The sequence below is a fragment of the Parus major genome, chromosome 11, assembly GCF_001522545.3.
Source record: "Parus major isolate Abel chromosome 11, Parus_major1.1, whole genome shotgun sequence".
In the NCBI taxonomy this organism is placed as follows: domain Eukaryota; kingdom Metazoa; phylum Chordata; class Aves; order Passeriformes; family Paridae; genus Parus; species Parus major.
The window spans coordinates 17506958-17527407 of NC_031780.1; the positions used below are offsets into that span (position 1 = coordinate 17506958).

A 20450-nucleotide genomic window follows, 5' to 3' on the forward strand; every position below is an offset into this window, starting at 1 on the left:
GGGATGTCAGCCTGGCTGCAGTGACCACTGGCTATGGGGGCTGCTGGCAGCAGAGCCAATTGCAGCTGATGGAAACCCTCCAGTCAGAGCAGAGGGCTGCAGTGTGCTTGTTTGAAAGTCCTCACCTTGGAGCGAAGTGATTACAAATCAAATACAACCAAAACATAAAAGACTATTTGCAGTTTTAATTTTACACGAGGGATAATGTAAGGCTTTATAAGAAACTTGAGTTTGAGCTAGTTCACAGGGCTTGGTGCACAGTGGAGGAAGGCAGAGCAAAGGACAGACAAACTCCTCAGTCCCTTTGTGATTGCTCATTTAGCCTCCCTGTGTGTAAAGTGACCCCGGGGTGTTTGCCACAGCACAGGCTGCTGTGAGCAAGCTGAGTGGATGGGCACAGAGACGTGAGACGAGGCAAACTCACCCAGCAGTGAGCAAAACACCTGCCCAAAGAAAAGCACTGCCCGGCCAGTTTGTGCCCAGGGGCTGCCCCGGGCTGGGAGTGCTGGCCAACCTCATCCAGGTGTTTTTCTGACTGCTCTGGGGCCAGTGTGTCAGAGCTGGGAGGGCAGGGAGGCACATGGGGCTGGCTTACCTATTAGCCTATTTACACACTTTGGTTTATTTCTCCAGTAGACTCCGAGGAAAAACACTGGCACTCCGGTTAAAATGATGATTAGTCCAACCCCACAGACCACCGGCTCAGAGTACAAGCTGAAGATCAGCAGAAATGCCCAAAACGCCAGGTAAGTGATGGGGATGAGGAGGTTCACCTAGAGGAGAGAGCAGAGCAGGACTGTGCAGAGCAGGAGCAGTGGCTGCCAGGTTGAGGTGGGCTGCAGGCACTGCAGGCTCCAGCCCCCCCAGGCTGTGCCCTCCTTCCCTCCTCCCTGCCCATCCCAAATTCGCCAGAGATCTACCTCTGTGTCCTTCCTTTGCACTAATGACCCTTGGGGATATGGCTCAGGAGCTGTTCCCATCCCACCCTTTGCATCACTACTGCAAACACAAAATTTAGCTTTAACAGTATCACCTTGATAGGTCTGAAGATTTTGGGTTTCTTCCAGCGTAAAACAATCAGGCCTATAATGGTCACTCCATAGCAGAGGTAGTTAATAAATGACACGTAGTTGATTAGTGTGTATGTGTCTCCAACAAGCATGATGATGAGTGTGGCCAAACACTGCAAAGAGAGGAGCATAGCCTTCTTCAGCCATTATTAGAAAAGGTAGCTTAGAAACAACAAAACAGAGCAAAAATCCCGTTAAAGCATTAAAAATCCTTTTGTTTATGGCAGCTGCTGGGCATGTGCTGCCTCCTGTGGCTCTGTTCCTTATCCCCGAGCTGTGCCACCAGGGCTGGGGCTAAATGGGGTTTTAGGGTGATTTGGGGCATGCTGAAAGCAGAGACTAGAGGGTCTGTTTATAAATACCTGGGGTGCTGGCACAGGTGTCTCTGCTGCCCATGACTGGGCAGGCAAGGCTGGCAAAGCTCCCACTCCACCCTTTTCTGTTAAATGTTTTAAAAGCTACTGAACCTTCTGGTGAGGACTCCAGGTGAAAGGGTTTCTTAGACTTAACATGTTGTGTTTCAGGTGCTCTGTTTATTATAAAGAATTAGAGGTTTGCCCTTTCTCCTGCTGGCTCATGTCACAGCTGATCAGCATCATCAATCTTATGAGCATTACTAATGTTTGGAAATTGGCAGGTGGATGGTGGAAATTTCCATGCTTTTGCTTGCTTTTTTGAACTCTGTGTCTGCCTAATACTGATAAGGAATTGATTTTCACCTTTTTTGCTTTTATAGACTCTCTGTATTCTGTACACATGCAGCACTGTAGCCTGGTATAGCAATCATAGCTAGCTTTCTACCTACTCTGTTAGACAGAAAGACAAAATAAATTCCCCAGTGGCTCCAAGGTGGGGGTCCAGGTTTAGATTATCTGGGAAGCCAAGGTTGAAATTCGCTTTCTGAGACACTTTTTCATTAACAAGTTTAGTTCCTATCTAAGAGTAGGGGGGTAGGGGGAATTCTGAAGGGGTTTAACTGAGGGGGAATTACCTCATCATTTATGCCTCTAATTGGGGATTCTTGTCAGTTATGCTAATTTGCCACACATATAAAAATTGTACACACTTTATGTTATGTGTGCATCTTTGTTGCTTTCCACCTAGCGAGTTGTGCACCTAAGGGTCCTCATAAAGGATTTTTTATCACCTAACAGTGTTTAGCTTGTGGTTTTAGGAGCAGCAAAAAGGCATCAGTACTGTAGAGACAGGAGAGCTGACTTGGGGACCAGGGCACTGCTCCTCGAGCCCCCCACCCCATCTTTGGTATCACAGGGGCTGAGCACTCACCTGCACAAATACCAGTGAACACTGTCTGCTGGAGCCCAGAGCCTCAGGGAAACTAAATATCCAAATCTCTTCAGAGAGTGCTCAAGATTTTGGTTTCTGTTGATCCAGGCTCTCTTTGTGCTTATGTCCTTTTTTCTTAGCTGTTTCAACAGTAAATTCCCCCCAGGAGGGAAGGTTTCTGCACCTCCAGCACCAGGAATTAAGCACCAGCACAACCAAACACCCTGTTGGTCCCTGTGTTCCCCTACCCAAACCCTTGCAGGCTTGGCAGGGGGATTTCAACACCTTGATCTGTCTCACCACAAAATGGATTTAAAGTTGGGCACCATCTCGTATTGCTCTGGTATAACACAGCCACTGCTCTCCCCTGCAGTGTCGTGTGTGTGTACAGCTCTCTGCTGCCACTCAGGGCCTTTTGTGTCACTTGGAGTGGCAGGATTCCATGTGTGGGTGACACTGATGTGTCAGATCCACTGACAGCACTGGTCACCCCCAGTGGCTCGTGGCTGGAGAGGGGGTGCTGCCCTCCTGACGGCCTGGGGAACCAGCTGCTCCCTCCCACCTTGCAAAAAACCTGCAGCCTAAATTCTGCATTTAGCTTGGCCCCTTGATTATTGGAAGTAAAATACTAAATCAGCAAAAATAAAGGTCTTGCTGGTAGTGTTGAAATAGGCATTCTTCATGTACAAACAAACTTCTCTCCATGCAGAGAGCTAGGTGTGATTCAGTGGAAGAGAAAAGGAACCTGATGTATTCATTAGGTTTGCTTAAAGTGTGGCCCTGTTTGCTGTTGTAGCTGCCTACACTGTACTATTATTATCTTTCTATTTCTTCAGAAATAAATATTTCCCAGAGCATTTGATGAGCACTGAGCTGCACTAGAACACCTTCCAATGATGAATTAACAGGCCATGCTCGTTCTGTGACCTGCACTGTGATTCAGGGGGGACAGATGCCACTGATACCAAAACCATGAGGGCCATTCCACCATGGCTGCCCAGGGCAGTTTACCCTAAACCTTCAATGTCTGTGGTGGGGCACTGCACCCCAGGAATGCTGTAAAACCTCAGCAAGGTGCATATTTTGTATAAAAGTGGAATCAGCAGGAGGCTTATTTGGTGAAATTTTGTATGGGTGTATTGTGCCAGAATTACTATTAGAGCTGGGAGACATGTCAACATGCATCTTTCTGGTGCATCTGGGGTCAAACCCTCATGGTTTTGGTATCAGTGGCTAATCTGCAGTTGGCAGCCATTGGTGCAGCCAAGATTTCCAGCAAAAGCCCTTTGGGGAATTCCTTTGCTTGGGCCCTGTGGCCATGGCCAGCAGCAGTGCGAATCGTTTTCCTCTTTATCGTCTTCTCTGCCACTGTAAAAGCCATCACACATTCTAGTTTCACTATTGGTAAAAGCACATGAAGCTCTTTGTTTCAAATAATAACTTCCCAAAGGCATTAGTAGTGTGGGAATTTCTGCTGTCTAAAAAGTGAGGGGAATGTTTTTCCCTGGGAAAGCACATGGGAGCACACCATGCAACAGGACCAGCTCCCCACCCTCCCAACAGCTGGAGAGTTGGGGTCTGGTCTTTGCAGGTGACCTCTTGTCTGCCTGATGTTCCCTTCAGCAGATGCTTCACTCAGGGCCACTGCAATCGTTGTCCCTACTTAATTTTTTGGTCTGTGGAAAAGAGTATCTGTGGTGCTCAGAGAACTGCCTGGCTACCCCTCACGAGATGTCCTGGTTGTTGAAAGTGATTTTAGGAGCACTTTGTCCTTTCCCTGGGACTCACCATATCCCTGGCTTGGGTGGCAGGACCTAAAGCAGCCCTGCCTGGGTGGGATCAGCAATGATGATGGAGATTTCCAAATGCCTGTGGGAAACAATTGGCCCAAGGAACTTGTCTTTCCTTAAAGGAAGTATCTCTGATTCAAAAGCCAACCCCTATCTCTTGCTGCAGGACAGGAGTTGATGAGTTTACACTGTAGCTCAGGTCATGAGGGAAACCCTTCAGGTGTCAGGGGGGTTGGAAAAGCAGGAATTATTTCTGAGGCTGGAGGCTGCTTCTCTCTGGGGCATTTGGAGCTGCTCAGCTGGCACCTTCCAGCTGCACCTCAGGGTGACCCACTGCTCCTCTTCGGGGGTAAAAACACCTCTCAAGGGTTTTTCCAGCTCATGTCTCAGTGGGTTAGTGTTTGTGACAGCAGGTTCTGTGGTGGCACAGCAGGGATAACTTACACAGATGAGAAGGGCAGGAATGGGCGTGCAGTGCTTGACGTGGATCATGGCGAGCAAACTTGGCAAATGGCCTTCTCGAGCACCAGAGAAACACAGCCTGGAAATAAGAAGGGTCATGATGAATCCACTGGGTATGCAACAGCCTCTCCAGTCCCTATCATACAACACCTCTTATCTCAACCACCTGCTCTGGCCTTCTCATGGAGGGGAGCTGTGGCTGCAGCTGCAGGGACAGCCAGAGACTGTCCCCTGGGGAAAGGTGTTTAAACTAAAGCCTCCAGTATACAGGGCCTTTAACAGCTAATATCACCTGGGAAAAGACCTGCTCTGGGATGCCAAAATACCTCTGAGGACTATCTGCTGGCCAGTGTTCTCTTTACCCAGTGAGGGATGAATACTCTGAAGGTTGTGTGGGTATTTACAGTGCCAAAAGGGGCTTGGGTAAGGTTTGACACTCCTGAGCATTTCACTTCTAAGTGTACAGCCTGTTACAGATGCACTCTGATTTATTGCATTTCATCATGCCCGTGAAAGGGCTGGCATAAAAAACTTTCCCAAGGTACTTCAGCTCTTTCCTCAAAAAACTTTATAGCTTCTAAACTAAATTCAGACAGGTCAGTTATTTTAAACAGACTTTATTGATTACAGTCATACAGACTTTACAGATTCTGGCCCAGCTATCAGCAGTGTGCATGCAAAGCATCTTGCTTGAAAGGTGATTTTCCAGCATGGGTGTGAAAATGCCTGAGTTCAGCACCAGGCCCTAAAACTCCTCTGTGAGCAAAGCACAGTTTAGCTGTGAGCTACTGGAACTTTACTGATATAAAATTATTTGGTTCCATGCTAAAGCTGTGTTTGGCTCTTACTGTGAATTATTCCACATCTGCAAACACTTTCAATAACTCCTGAGGATTAATTTGCAAGAAATTTCATGAATCAATATTATATTTTCTGATTTGAGACAGAATAATTCGTAACTGATTGTATCAACACACCCAACAACAAACTCATGCTCTACAACATCCAAAATGTCTAGCTAGCATTTCTCTAGCAAATGCAATTAAAACAGCCCCTCCCCAAATTAGATAATGTTCATAAAATTGTACTCCATCTAACCTTGATGAGGTAAAAAGGTATCCATTTATTCCTCCAAATGTAGATAGGGCCACTGAGACTGGCATAACCCAGGAAAAATAGCCCAGTAACTTTTCACCAAATGTCTAAAGCAACAGAAGGCAGAGAAACTGAAATACACTGCAAAGCACAGTACCGAAATCAAAGTGTATTTTGTACATCCAGGGAATGGTTTTACTTACTACAGCCACAGCGTTGGAGGACAAGAGCTCTTGGGGTGACATGGCAGTGAAATATGCAATGTTGGTGAACGTGTACACAAATGTCACCAATGGGATGGATATGAATATGGCACGAGGTAGGTTCCTAATAAAAGAATTAGGAGGGTAGATAAGAAATTACAATCATGCACAGCAAGACCACAATAACTGTACGGCCTGGGGATGGTCACTTTGTCTGGAGGGAAGCTTCCCTCAGCTCTCTGCTCCCCTGCATGTTAAAAAGCCCTGGGAAATGATGTGTCTGCAGCCTGGGAGCAAGGTACCACCAGATCCCTTTGGGTTCTTGGCTGGGATTGGGACACAGAGTTACTGCAACATGAAACATCACTTTCCCAAAAGCCCTGGCTACAGGCAACGGGGTGGAATAAAATGTCTTGCTTTGCTTTGCCTTCCCCTGCTGCTGCCCTGGCCCATTGTGCACCACAAACCTGCAGTGGTCACACAATACACACATACAACATCGTGGCAGCTCCCAGGATACAGATGGACTTGGTCTCCAATCCAAGAGACCTTCTCAGAGCTGTTAGATAAAGACCTGAACTGGTCTTTATCTAACATAATGCATTTTTTTCTGTGTGTCAGATTTGGAATAAAGAGGTTTTAGAAAGCATGTTTAACTTTGTGAATTTGAATAGATTTAATAAAAGTAGGAAGTGGTTTTGGTTATCCAATTTTTTTTTAATACTTTAATTTCTCCACTAAGGCTGCAGTAAAAAAATCCATTGAATTTAATTAATTGCATAAAAAGGTGCCATTTGCTCCATTCTCTCTTTCTTTCTCAACAAAGGCCATATATACTTTATTTAACTAATAACTTTTTCTTATTATTCAGCTTTGAAACCATAATGGTCCATTAAAATATTGTTGAGATTTCTGGACATACACTTTGCCACTCACTGGTGTGCAGAGGTGCTCATAAGGCTGTAGCTTTAAGTCATTCTCATCCAAGCTTCCCTTTATTTATTACATCCAATGTAATAGCTTACATTTCTTCTTGTTTAATTGCTGTGTGCATTGGATGCCCAGAAGTAAATAATGCTCCAAGAGCTGCTCTTGACATTTGTCATTCCACTTTATTAACTCAGAAATGCTGAAACATTTGAGCTGTGCTGAACTAAAATTCCCTTTCCCTCCAGCCTGCTTGTGATAAATCCTTTCCAAGCCCTTCCCAGGGTCAGCAGTGAAAATTGCCTTGGCAGTCTGGTGCCCACAGCTGTGCTGGGGCAGAGTGCCACCCTCACTGCACAACTCATCTCTTTCAGGGCTCTGTGGGAGACCTTGGGGTGAAAAAGCAAAGCAGCTTCCAAGATAATTCAACTCTTTAATGACAAAGAAGGCTCTTCCTGTAGATACTTGTGTGGTGTCTCATCTGTGGTTAATTGAATATGATTGAATAGTCACATAGAGATACTGGCCATTGTCTACAGGCTGCTTTCATTCAGTGCAATATTTTAATTTCAGTGTTTCTGTAACATGCCTGCTATCTGTTCTAAACAAAACTCTCTCTCCTTTAGAAAAGACCAGTCCCACAGCCACAGAATGACACTGCAGCATCCTGTGAAATGAGTAATACAACCAGACAGCTCCAGTGTCTCAGCACTTCAAGAAGAGCATCATGGAAATGGATACTTGCCTGCGGGGATCAACCAGCTCTTCTGTAACATAGTTCAAGAAGTTCCAGCCACTGAATGCAAAGGACCCTTGAAGAAAAGCTAATGCTAGATGCCCCACGGATGGAGTCATCCAAAATTTGAAGGCACTGCTTGGTGTCAGCTCTTTGTAGTTTCCTGCACAGAGAGCGCAAGGCAGATGTTAGGCCTCGCCTACCTACCTCACACACTTTAAAACAGGTAAACTTTTGCTTTTTATTCTTTATTGGAACTGAGAGCTCATGCTGTTCACCTCACCATGGGCTGACACATGGGTCAGTGTCCTGGTGAGGCAATCTGCAGGTGCCCTTCAGCACATCTGTGTCTCTCATGAGACCCCTTGGCAACCTGCACTGTCTGAGGGTGGATCCTTGGCACTGTAAATCCTTCCTGCTATTATTGCGATTTTCTTCTACAAGAGTTTGGTGTTGTTTAGTAGAAATCCTTGAAAATAAAGTGTCTATGGGCCTGAAAGATTTGTCAAGACTGTAGGACTAGTACCACTGAAAAAAACAAGTTTTCTGCTCCCTGTAAATGTCATATTTCTTTGTCCTTTATATGACTCATCATACACATGATTTAAATATTATAAACATTTGGTGCTTTTGGCTTTCCAGTAACTGGTGAATTGGTGAGATATTTTTCACCTATGTTCAATCTTGTGACTTTTTGTGGGAAAGTGGACTAGTGCCTGAAATGAAGCAGATATTTTCCTGCCCTAGGCAAAGCACTGCTTATTTTACATCCAGAGCACCTCAAATTCAAGGAATGCACAACAGATTAAAATATTTTAAGTAACTATTCCAAAACTTTGTGAGCTGCTCTCCTTTATTCTATCAAATCCTACAAGGTGGGCTGGAAAGGGACTTTTCTAAGGGGACACAGGTGATTTCTCCCTTGTGCCACACTTTCCACAGCTGTGTCAGTATGCAATTCCACAGCTTGGCAAATCCCAGCACACCTTCAGGTCAGTTTGCAAGGAGGAAACATTGCAGTAAGTGGGAAAAATCAAGTCTATCAACAGTACCATACCAATGTTAGAGCTGTCTCACAGAGTACCTTTAAAGATCTGTATGAAGCCCACAATAATGATCAGGGTCAGGGCTAAGAGCTTTCCTGCTGTAAATATATCCTGAATGCGTGTTGCCCATCGCACACTGGAGCTGTTCACCCAGGTCAGGAGCACTGGAGAGCAAAAGACTGAATTCAGTGAAATGAAATTATGTTTATTTAAGAACATACAGTAAAGATATTGAAAAACACACACATGTTCCTGCAGAGAGCTCTAGGGTGCCCTGTAACGAGGGTGGAGAGGAGCACTGCCTTTCCCAAGGGGACTCCCAGCTGCAGGGGCACCCCTGGCAGCCACAGCCCCAGGAACTGTGCCTGGACAGTGCCCAGTGTGCAAGGATCATTGCCTCCTCACAGACACTCTGGAAGTCTTCAGTCCTGGAGCTCAGGTTTGCTTCTGCCAGCTCCAGAGGTGACTGATGCAGAGCTGCCCTCTGCACACTCATGTTTGTCAGTGTGCAGGAAGAGCAGGAAGGGCTCAGAGGGTGCTGGGTCACCTGTGCCAGGTGCCCTTGGTTCTGCAGGGAGCACAGCACTGTCCCATCCCACCTGCTCACCTGCCACCCCTCTCCCTGGACCTGCAGGGATTTGAGTGCCTTTGTGCCTCCCTCCAGGCCACTGCACTCGCTGCAGGCAGGTGGAAAGGGCCAGAAAATCCCCCACCAGTCACATTTCCCTCCTGGGACCTCCCCACTGGCCTCTGGAGCTGTGGCCCTGTCCCCAGCCTGCCTGGAGTGGCCCCTCAAGCGGTCCCTTGTAAAACCAGGGCAGGGTTTGTGTGTGTGCAGGAAGCAAATACTCACGTAAACACACCATGGAGAGGATCCTGGAGGCATTATAGGGAGGAATGCAGTTAGGGAAGACGGGCTGCAGGACATAGTTTGAGAAGGTCAGGGCAATGACAGCCAGGCTAGTTGGGTACATGATGAGCACTGCGCTCCACAGCAGCAGAAACCTGGAAAGACAAGGAAAAGCACAGGAAAGCAGTGCTGGTGCTGTGCTGGAGGAGACAACACATACTCAGCTGTGCATAACACACCTGGGCTGAGCACCTTCATCCTGGGCACACAGAACACTCTCCTCATCCCTTTCCCCACGTTCCCAGCACAATCTGCATGGTAAAGGAAACACTGTAAAGCAAAGCATGCTTTAGGAGTGTGTGGAAGAGCGAGGATTATGACCAGCAGGCAGGTTTTGATTTAATGGTGTGTCTAGATGGAAGGAGCTCTGTTGGGTTAGGACAGCAGTCCCTAACCCTTGGGGCTGCTACAGCTCCCTGCTGGTCAGTGTGAGGCTTTCTTGTCACTGCTGGTGCTGGCTCTGTGACCCAGGCCAGGGCAGAGCAGTGCTGCAGTGTTCTGTGATGGATCTGCTTAAGGTGACTGCACCCAACAAGGTATTGTGCAAATAGAAAGTGGGAGATATTTTGGGTTTTCATTCTGTGCAAAGGAAAAAAAAAAGTTAAAAAGGCAGTAGTGGATCAGGTTAGTCTTCAAAGATATTTGAAGTATTATTATTTCTGTAGTGAGAAGTAATCATTGAAGTTTTTCTTGCCATGTATATGCACACACAGATACACACACAGCCATTCATTCACACCCATGCACAAATGTGCAGGCATGAGTGACACAAAGGAGGATTTGAAGTGATATTTCCAAATAAGACAGTATAATTTCTCTGGGTTGCTCTTTAGGGGGTGTGTTCCCTGTTTCCAGCCCTGTGAATCTGGCCCAGCTGGGAGCCTCTCTCTGTGTCATTAACCTGGGGGTGCTGTTTGCTGGCTGCTCCTCAGCTGAGGTGGCAAATGTCTCTCAGTCCCATCCTTCACTTTGCCTTTTTGTTGGGTACCTTCCCAACTGGCACTGTAGGTTTTTACAATAAACTCAGCAGATTTTCTCTTTTGCTTGATTTTGTTATTTTCCCATTTTTTTTGTTTATGCTTTTGTTTTTTTTTCTTTTGTTTGTTTGGTTTTTTATTTCCCAATTTCTAATGTTTTTCATTGTTGTTCAGAGCAGTTTTCTCCAGTGATTGCTTTGTGCTATTTGGTGTTATTGATGATGTACCCAGCTTGGGAAAACTCTGCAGGTCCTGCTTGCTGAGTTAACTCATCTGGTCCACACTGAAGCATAAATAGGACCTAAAGACTACAGTAACAATTTGCTGAGTGTGATTGGGATACTGATGGTGCTGCCTGAGGTCAATATGTTTGGTTTGGCTGTTTACTGGCAGGGCCTTTGCAGGGGATTCCAGTTTTTCCCTGTCATGTTTATCCTCACCCATACAAACTATGTAGGCTGAGAATTGTGTAAAACTTGCAGTGGGGAGAATGAAAATGCTGTTTTGGGCAAAATTTGCCCTTGTTTCTGTACTGTAATATGGAGTGTGGTATAGCTATTGGGTAGAATATGGTTTAATGGGAATGGATTGTTTATGACAGTCACTGAATTGAAATGGAGAATTGATAATGCAAATTAAAGCAAATGCATAATTCTGGGGACAAAGTTGCACTGTCAAATGTGAAGCTCAAGAGAGAGATGGCAATAAAACAAGAAGGAAGCTTGCCTAAGGTGTAGGCCCATTTTTATCGTGTTTCCACAGGTAAGTTTTAATCAAAACCTGTTTCTGATAAAAAGATCTCTGCACTGGTGACTCAGATGACATTCACATCCCTGAACAGCCAGCTGTGGGGACCAGGGTACAGTGCTGGCCATGTGCTCACAGTGCCAGCAGCTGCCATGGATGGGCAGGATGAGCACCTGGAGGTCCAGCTGCCTGGGAATGGCTGTTCCTGACTAAAATGGTTTCTGCAAGACCATGGGTGATGTTTGCTCGAGGCAGGGAGATGACACAGCATGGCAAACCTGGAATTACTTTGTTCTTCAGGTGGCAAGTGGCAGAATTATTGCTCTGAGGGCTGAGCTATGGCACTGGAGATGGAGATGGAACTCCACCCTACAGCCTTCCACAGTCACTCAGTGGCTGTGATTACAAAAACAAGAGAAGTTCAATCTTCTCTTGTTGCTGAGTGAGAAGTGATCAGATCTTTATAATGGGCTTGAGACAGCTGAATGAAAAGAAAAAGGAAGATGTGTCTGGTTGTTTCAGATGGGTTTGGTTGGGTTTGTTTGTTTTCTGAACATGAGTTTGCATGAGCAATCTGAGCTCCTGCAGGTGCTGGTGGTGAAAGAGCTGGTAAAACAACCTCTCTGCCTGTGTTCCAGCTACTCGCTGGGTGACCTCTGCTGTGACTGGCTGTGGAGCCTGATCCAAAATCCATTGAAGGTGATGGCACACACTCCCATCAGTGTGCATACAATGAGATATTGTCTCCTCAGAGCCCATCCCCATCTTAGGAGCAGGCCAGAGTGAGTGGTGCTACCCTTGGGAAGCTGTGCCATTCATGTGGAGTGCCAGTCATCCCTGGACCAAAACTGAATTTTTTTGCAGATACCTCTGCATACTAATTTCCTCACCTGTGGAAAGAAATAAACATCTCATCTGGTTTCATCTGGTCTAAACAGTCTAGTGAACTTGGTGAAACTGGTTCTCAAATATCTATTTGGGATGTGCCTATACTCCCATGAGGATCTCGTATTAGGTATGTTATAGACTCAAAGCAGCCTGTGAAAATACAAAATTCCAGTGTTCCCTCCTTGTGCATCATTAGCAAAAGAAAACAGTTTGAAACAGGTGCTATAGTACGACTCACCTTAGTACAGGTCAGGAAAAACTGAACTGGTTTAAGTTGGAGCCAGTTTGAGTACTGTTAATGCCACCCTACATTGCTGAAAGATTAATGATTTGGAAAATTCAAAAACTTTGCAATAACAAAAAAGAAACACAGAAGTGTATTTATAGTATTAAGTGTATTTAGAAGCACGTTATTTAAGTGTATTAAGTGTATTTAGAAGCTTGCAGTTTAGAGTGACACTTATCAAAGCTTTGGCTGAAAACTCTCTGCAGACTGGTTTTGATGAGGACATGTGTCCAGTCACCAGCATTCAGAAGCTGTATTGATCAGAAACACACTGCAGGGTTTTTCATGAAGATGAATTTACTCATTGTCTTCTGCAAGAATACCTATTAAGCCTTTTATTTATCATTTGGGGTAATGTTCTTTTCATGACTTGAGCAGACTTGCTAGCCCATATGCATGTGAGGAGAGCTGTGCTCAGATGGCTCCTGCAGCACAGGCTGTGACACATTCCCTGCAGTTTGAGTGCTCACACACAAAACCTATTTAAAACCAAAATTATTTCTAAATAGAGATGAAAGCAGGAGTCTTTCTTTGGTACCAGATCAGAGCCTAGTAATACTGGAGCCCTTCCTCAGCTCTTCCTTCTCCCCTGGCCAGAGGAGCTGGGCAGTTTCTCTGTTCAGGGTTGTCTCCTGCCAAGGTTTGCCATCACCAGCACTTTTCACTTTTCAGCAGTGTTTCCTGCTGTCCTTGAGCTGCCCCAGAGCAAGGCTGCTGCTCTGCAGCCACAGCTCCTGCCAGCCCAGGAGATGTCCTGCCTCTGTGATTCCATTCACCTGCTTACATCACACCTAGCAATATGTTTTTTTTAATAAAAAGTTATATATCAATACTGCCAGACGCAGGAGCTGGGGCATGTAGTACTCCAGTGGCTGCTACAACCAAATCAATATTTCTTTGTGCCTCATATCTGTGCAGGAAAACATAATGAATGGGATGATTTTGGAAGGCAGGGACAAGACAACACCAGCAGAGTTGTTGTGGTCTGGGTGGGCACATTGTGTGCTCTTATAACAAACACTGAATGGACCAAACCACCCGACTGCTCATGGGGAAAAGCAGAGGCACCAAAACTTGGTGCACTGAGTTTGATGTGCTGGGCTGTGGAAGGATGAAATCAAAAGAGAGAAGCAGTGGTTTTAGCTCAGGGGAGGCACGGTGCAGGCCCCTTTCAGCTCAGAGTGCCTGTGCAATTGCCAGTGGTGACTGCACACTCCTGAGTGGGAACCTGGAGGTGCTTGAGAGGACTTTACTGGAAAATATGACCAAATCCATCCTTTTTACATCAAAACCTACCTGATGGCTTCTGCCTAATGTGACCCTTTGGCATAATAGTGGGATTATTTCTTGAGAGAAGAGCTAAAGTCTCTACACAGGAAGAATGGGAGCACTGCTTCCCTTCGGGTGACAGGCTGTGCTTTTTTGGTATTGCTTGTGCATTACAAGCCTGGACACCATGAAAGTGCTGCCCAAGCAGAATTTCCTGCCTTGGGAGGTATTTTCCTGCTGGGTAGTGATCAATCAACTGGTGTGTGGTTTGTTACAGCAGCTGCATAGCTTGGTGTTTGTAGGGACCGGCAAGTTCTCTGAATGTGGCAGAGGGAGCTGAAGAACAATTTAAAGCCAGGTTTAATTGTACTTGATTTCTAAGTAGTTTCATCCTCCCCCCCTAGAAAGCACAATTCTTTTGGTTTTGTGGAAATCTCCTTCACAGTGATGTTCCAGGGGTGGGATGTGCCATGGTCTGTGGGTTCTGTGCTCTCAGTTCCCTGTCCCTGCTTGCAGACACTGCTCCTGTGAGCAGGCAAGAGGGAAGCTGCTGCCTGCCTGCTGCAGTGCCCTGGAGAAGCAGGAGCTCCCCCTTGAGAGAACAAACCTCAGTGGAGCTGAAATTAGGTTAACCAAGCCAATGTTGCTGTTACCTCAGTCTGTTCTGTGATGCCAGTGTGGTTTTCCATGGAAAACATGACATGGGACATGGATTTCCATGGGACAGCAGTCAGAGGAGAGGTTCCATCAACTAAGGGAACACAGACTTCATGAACCAGCATAAGGCAATGGCTTAAGTTTGACAAGCATCAGGAATGTCCCTTGTGACCAGGCATGTCTGTGATGCTGGCTCATTTTATAAGCTCATTTTCCATCTCACATGAGAAGGAATACTCTGGTTTGATGGGGGTTTTCTCCTTACTCTTCCTCTAGTTTTCTGTACTGGTGCTTATTTTTCTTAACCAAATTACCAGCATGTGGTATGGCCTCTCTACTCACAGTGAGAGAGCTGGTCAGAACATTCTGGTGCTTCTCTAGTAGTCTGTGAGTACAGGCTGACAGCTTCATTTATTGTGTTGAATACATGAAAAAGTGCACACTCAAATAAAAATGATAACCTCCCCTCACTTGTCCCTTCCTCACTTGGCCACACTAATCCATCAGTAGTATTTTCAAAGAGAAATCCTTCCCTGAGTTAGCATTCCCCCACTCTCTGTGTTTACACCACTTGGTTACTCTGTGCAGCTGCAGCAAGTGAAGCAGCTTTGCTTTATTTCTGGTAAGTAGCCCCAGCCTGGCCTCCCTGATGGGTAAAGGGACAACACAAGGCACTGATCATTCACCACTCACACACAGATCACTTGGACACAGCATCACTCTTTTCTGCCGTGGACTTGGAGGCAGTGAGGGAAGTGAAAGGATCTGTCACCTTCCCTTGGAGAGCAGCATTGTGTAGGGGCAATTTGGTATTTCTAACAGAGAACAGAAAGATTGATTTTGCTAAAGCATTTTTATTGACAAACACGATCTCTTCCATGTCAGATGGCTTTCCCACACCAACCGCACCACATAAATGTGTTTTCAAATCAGTTTATAGAGATAGGGTACTTACCCAGCTAACCCACCAAAAATCTCTGTGACATAGGAATAATCCCCTCCTGATTTGGGGATGGTGACTCCCAGTTCAGCGTAACAGAGTGAGCCCAGGGCAGCCACACCGCCACCAAGCACCCAAATAATGAGCGCCAGTCCCACCGAGCCGGCGTGCTCCAACACTCCTTTCGGTGAAATAAAGATCCCAGAGCCAATGATGTTACCTGGAAAGCAATATGTTAGTAGTGAGGTAAAAGAAACAGTTTGCTTTTATTTATTCATGAGAGGAATGATGGATTTGTCTTTACAAGCTGGTAGATAAAACCAGCACTGAGAGATAAAAGAAACTATGGGAAGGATTCCACTGATTGATGAATGGGAAAAAAAAGATATTTGCATTTACAAACAAACTGTAGGTTTGCTGATAAATGAAATTGGATATTGAAAGCTGCAAGAGACAATGGGGAAACACCATAAACTCCTAAGAATGAAAAATTAGGGGGGAGGGTTATACATTAGAGGAGAATCTTAGGTATCAGGTATTCCAGGAAGTCTGTACCTCTCAAGTACCTCAGCCACTGGGGAAAGAGAGAGGGACATGTGGACAGGAAATTGGGATAAAAAGGAGGCTGCGTCCTCCAAAAATTTGATAAATCCCAGGGAAATGCCCCATGGCCTCTCCCTTTATTCAAATAAAGTTACAGGAGTCCTCTGTCTCCTTTTTGGACAGAAACCTCTGGTGTTTGTGGATTAATTTTCCTGACATTCAAAAGAAGGTGAACAAGCCCATAGCCCCCACTCAAACAAAAGACAAAACTGTGCCATCCCTGCACCCCCCTGTTCAGATTTTGCATGACTGCACTATTTCTGATTGTGCCCTGGCTGAAGTGTTGCCATTTTTCAGCTATCAAAGACAGTAAAGGTGTGCTCAGCTGTGCTGAAGCACGATCAGTCTGAGCTGAGGACCTGTGAGTTTTCTGGCATGAACTTCCTCAGCTTGCATGACTGTCTGCTCTCACCTGCCATGCCCAAGTGTATTATTGGAAAGAGTTAGAAGGGACTTCGTAATGAAGATTTTTCATCCACTCCTAAGAGGAATTTGAACAAGTTGAGGCTCATTTCCAGTGAGTTTGGGAGGTCAAAAAAGAAGTATTGTCTATAATGATGGGCCCAAAAGGTGTGCTTGCCACCAAGGACGGATTTAAGATTGTGCTTGGAAAAGTAATCTCAAAGTCTGAAATACTAAAAATCAATAAGCATTTTGTACTTGCAATACCTGTGCTGCTTATCATCACAACATTTAAAGTTATAATGTGGCATGACTAAAATATTGGACAATATGAGACAATTGAGAGGGTGTGAGTTGGAAGCAGAACAGAAAAGGAGTGCTGGAGATCTTTTCTGGTGCTCTTTACTCCTGTGGGGCCAGTGTGTGTCACCTGATGGGTGAGCAGCTGCCTTGTGGGTCGGGCACAGGGGGTGACAGTGCCTGGGGTGACACCAGCCTGGGGCCTGGCAGCAGTGGGGCTCTGCAGGGCTCCATCCTCAGCCCTGTGCTTTCAACACCTTCATTAATGACTGGGACCCAGGGCTCCGGGGAGCACGGAGGAAGTTTGCTGCTGACACTGAATTAGGAGGAGCTGGTGGCTCCTCTGAGGGCAGAGAGGCCCTGCAGAGAGACCCAGACAAAGGAGAGAGATGGGCAATCCCCAGCGTGTGAAGCTGAGCAGGGCAGTGCTGGATTCTGCACCTGGCACGGGGCAGCCCTGGCTGTGGCCATGGACTGGGCAATGAGAGGCTGGAGAGCAGCTGCAGGAAGGGGCCTGGGGGTCCTGCTCAGTGGAGCTGGATCTGAGCCAGCAGGGCCCTGGCAGCCAGGAGGGACATCCCTGTCCTGGGGCATCAGGCCCAGCACTGCCAGCCGGGCCAGGGAGGGATTGTTCCGCTCTGCTCTGGGCTGGGGGCACTTTTGGGCACCACAGCATAAAAAAGACATGAAACCATTGCAGAGTGCCCAGAGGAGGCCACGAGGATGGGGAAGGGTCTGGAAGGGAAGCCCTCAATGAGTCTTTGGAACTGCTGTGTGCCACAGTTTTAAGTTGTACTCATGCATATGGAGAAAGGCTTTCAGATATAAAAGCTCCTTAAAAATGATCTGCTACCTGCCAGCATACACACCTGTGGATCTGCATTTTCCACACTGTACCCAAAAACACTGCACTTTTGGGAGGAGCTGGTGGTGTTTTGGGGAGCATGTTAAAGTTCAGACATCGTGTTTTTTACCAAAATAGATCTGGAGGTTTCCATTGCCTCTTTGGAATGTAACCATATTCCTTTCTGGCCACTCCAGTACTGAAAAAGTGCCCAAAGACAGAATAACCCCTAAATGGGTCTGCTGGCTCCTCTCATGCCATCTCCTCCTGCTCACTACCCTCGTTGACTTTAGCTCAGGTTTGTTTTGGCAGCAGAGAGCAGATGCTCATCCTTCAGCAGGCTCTCAGTTTCCACCACCCCATGTTGTGGTGACCTCTCAGGGCAGGGAGAGCCGAGTCCTGCTGAGGTGTAACTGCAGAGAGAGGATCTGGCACGGCAGTGAAAGAGTGCAGTCCAAATAAACAGTGCCTGATGTGGCTTTTGAATGCTTGCACTTGGCACTGCCAAAGCTCGGAATCTGTCTGTGTTTCATGTTTGTGCCTCCAGGAAGGGGCATGGCTGGTCCCTGGCAGCCTGGGTGATGGGCAGTGAGGAGCACTGGCAGCAGGGCTCGTTCTCAGAGTGATGGCCTCCTGTTGTGGTAAGACTGCCAAAGCAATCCTCCTCATCTGCAGCTCTGTCTGAGCTGGAAACAGCCAGAATGTTCTTTGTTTAAGGAGAATAATTTCTGCCTGCAACTATCTGAAGGAGCAGGATGAGGACCAGACAGCCTTCTGGATAGTTCTTTCTACTATTGTTCTACTAATTTTTTTTTGTAGATTAAGCAGCAAATCATATTTTAAAAATGTAATATCCTTCATGAATGAATAAAGAATGAGGCAAAATTACCTTCCAAATTCATTATGGATTTTGTATTACTTTGCACCCACAACATGTGCAGAAGCCGTAGCAGTAGGAGTGGAAGTGCTACACTCCTGATAACAGAATGTTCTTATGAAAATCTGCCATCAGTGTGGTAAATGTGCCCAAAAAGTACCTTCACTTCACTTGGCGTAGGACATGTTTAAAAATAGGTATGGTGGAGATACTGAAATGCTCCAGAAAATAAGATTTCAGAAACTGCCTGATGAGAAGCAGTTTTCAGGAGGTCTTGGCCAGCAGGAACTGGAAGGAATTTGGTGAGCTGCTTTAGAGGTGAGAAAATGCAATATGCACTCTTTCCCATACCTAGCATGATATTTTGTCATCTCTTGTTTCTTGGTGTTTGTTGCCTTTTTTTTTTCCTTTTCACAATAATATAGAATAGTTGGTATAAAAATACCATGACAACTTCAGCTTTTGTTTAAAAATTATGTTACTAACCCTTATGAGTCAGAAGGCAAGCAAAATATCCTGAAATATATATATATCACTTCTGAGATCTTATCCAGTGTCATGATTATTTTTGTTTTCTTTAGACAATGTTGAGAGCAATTTCCACATCCTAGAAAAATAGGAAATGAGGGAAGTGGAATAAAAAATAAATAAATTAAGAAATGTCTGTGTCTTTTTATCTCTCCAGTCAAGTAACACATCCAGCAGTGCTGGTAGTAAAATTAGTAGAATGTTTGCATGGAAGAACCATCCAGAAGGCTGTCTGGTCCTTGTCCTGCTCCTTCAGATAGTTGCACCCAGAAAGTATTCTCCTTAAACAAAGAAAGTTCTGGCTGTTTCCAGCTCAGGGTTGCAGATGAGGAGCCCAGCCTGTCCTCTGTGAGCTGCATGCTCAGCCCAAGTGGCCAAACTTGTTGGGTCCTGGGTTGGGAACCCAAACCAGCTGCTGCAACCTGGATGTGAAGTGGGTCCAGCCTCTCCCATCAGCCCTGCTCCACCTCTGAATTAATGGAAATGGGTCCCAGACTTTTTTCTGTGAAGAAAATGTCAAATCTTGTATTTATCTGCAGCACACAATCCACACAAACTATAAAAATAATGGATCTTGCAGCCTGTTGAAAGTATCCATCAGTTCTGTAAGAAGGGATTTACTGTATGTAGAGACCATATTTGGTCCTGCTTGGATAAAACCAAGCAATTTATAGTTAGCAAAGAAAAGTATCACTCATGCCCTTTTATTACATGCACATTTCTTTAAAGATCTGTTTTACATCTGAAATTCTGAATGGATCAGTAATTTGTCTAAGCAGCTCTTTCCCCTACAAAGTATTAACAACAAAGAAATTCCATGCCTTTATTTTTGGCCACGCTCAAGATAAATCAGTTTGTGACCAGTTGTTCAGGGAAGGATTATGGCAGGCAGCATTGCTAAAAAAACAATTGGTATTGGTATATTGTATTCCCAAAAGCAGATACAGGCAGTTTTCACTGAGAATAGAATAATAATCAAAAAGTTCTCCCATCCTCTCACGACTCTAGGTAGACATTGCTCAGGCCAACAGGATGACAGTCTGTGCCACTGTTTTAAAAAGTTCTCTTATAAACAAATGCTGAAGCTTTGCATCCTGCCTAGGAATTATAAATAAATATATCTTTTTTTCAGTACTAAATATTGTAAAGAATTGAGAATCCTGTTTGGCAACAGCAACAAAAAGCTTAATCAAAAGGAACTGTGCTTTGCAAACTGTTTAAATCCAAATTAAATATGAGGTGGGTTGTGTCAATAATGGTGATAATGTAACTCATCATGGATAGTTTTTGATGTATGTATTCAGCAGAAATCTCTAAATGAAGCTTCTGGTGCAGCTAATTGCCAGTTAATTGGCTCCCAGGTGTTAAACACTCCCAACTCAGGATGTTAGTGACCAGTGACTGCCACTGCCTGTTTGTGAACTCAGGGCATCACACAGCTACAAAACCGTGAAGAAGCTAAAATGCACAGCTCATAATTTTGGTGCAAACTGGAAATTTCATGGCAGCACAGACAGTCCCAATGACTCTTGTTTATTCACAGTAAATAGACTTGCTGCTCTCCTGCCCTGGCTGAGCTCAAGCTCAAGAAATTAGAAGTGTCCCC

General features: G+C 45.5%; 1 protein-coding gene across 1 annotated transcript in view; it reads right to left on the reverse strand.

Annotated features, from left to right (window-relative positions):
- Positions 1-20450, reverse strand: part of SLC7A10 (solute carrier family 7 member 10) — a 38214-nt gene that overhangs the window by 1106 nt on the left and 16658 nt on the right. Inside the window, exons 2-10 of the mRNA XM_015639987.1 lie at positions 15306-15510; positions 9470-9621; positions 8655-8780; positions 7580-7733; positions 5908-6031; positions 5708-5811; positions 4592-4688; positions 1034-1183; positions 596-773 (exon numbers count right to left, since the gene is read on the reverse strand). Coding sequence (XP_015495473.1) covers positions 596-773; positions 1034-1183; positions 4592-4688; positions 5708-5811; positions 5908-6031; positions 7580-7733; positions 8655-8780; positions 9470-9621; positions 15306-15510 — 1290 coding nt within the window. The remainder of the gene's footprint in view (positions 1-595; positions 774-1033; positions 1184-4591; positions 4689-5707; positions 5812-5907; positions 6032-7579; positions 7734-8654; positions 8781-9469; positions 9622-15305; positions 15511-20450) is intronic.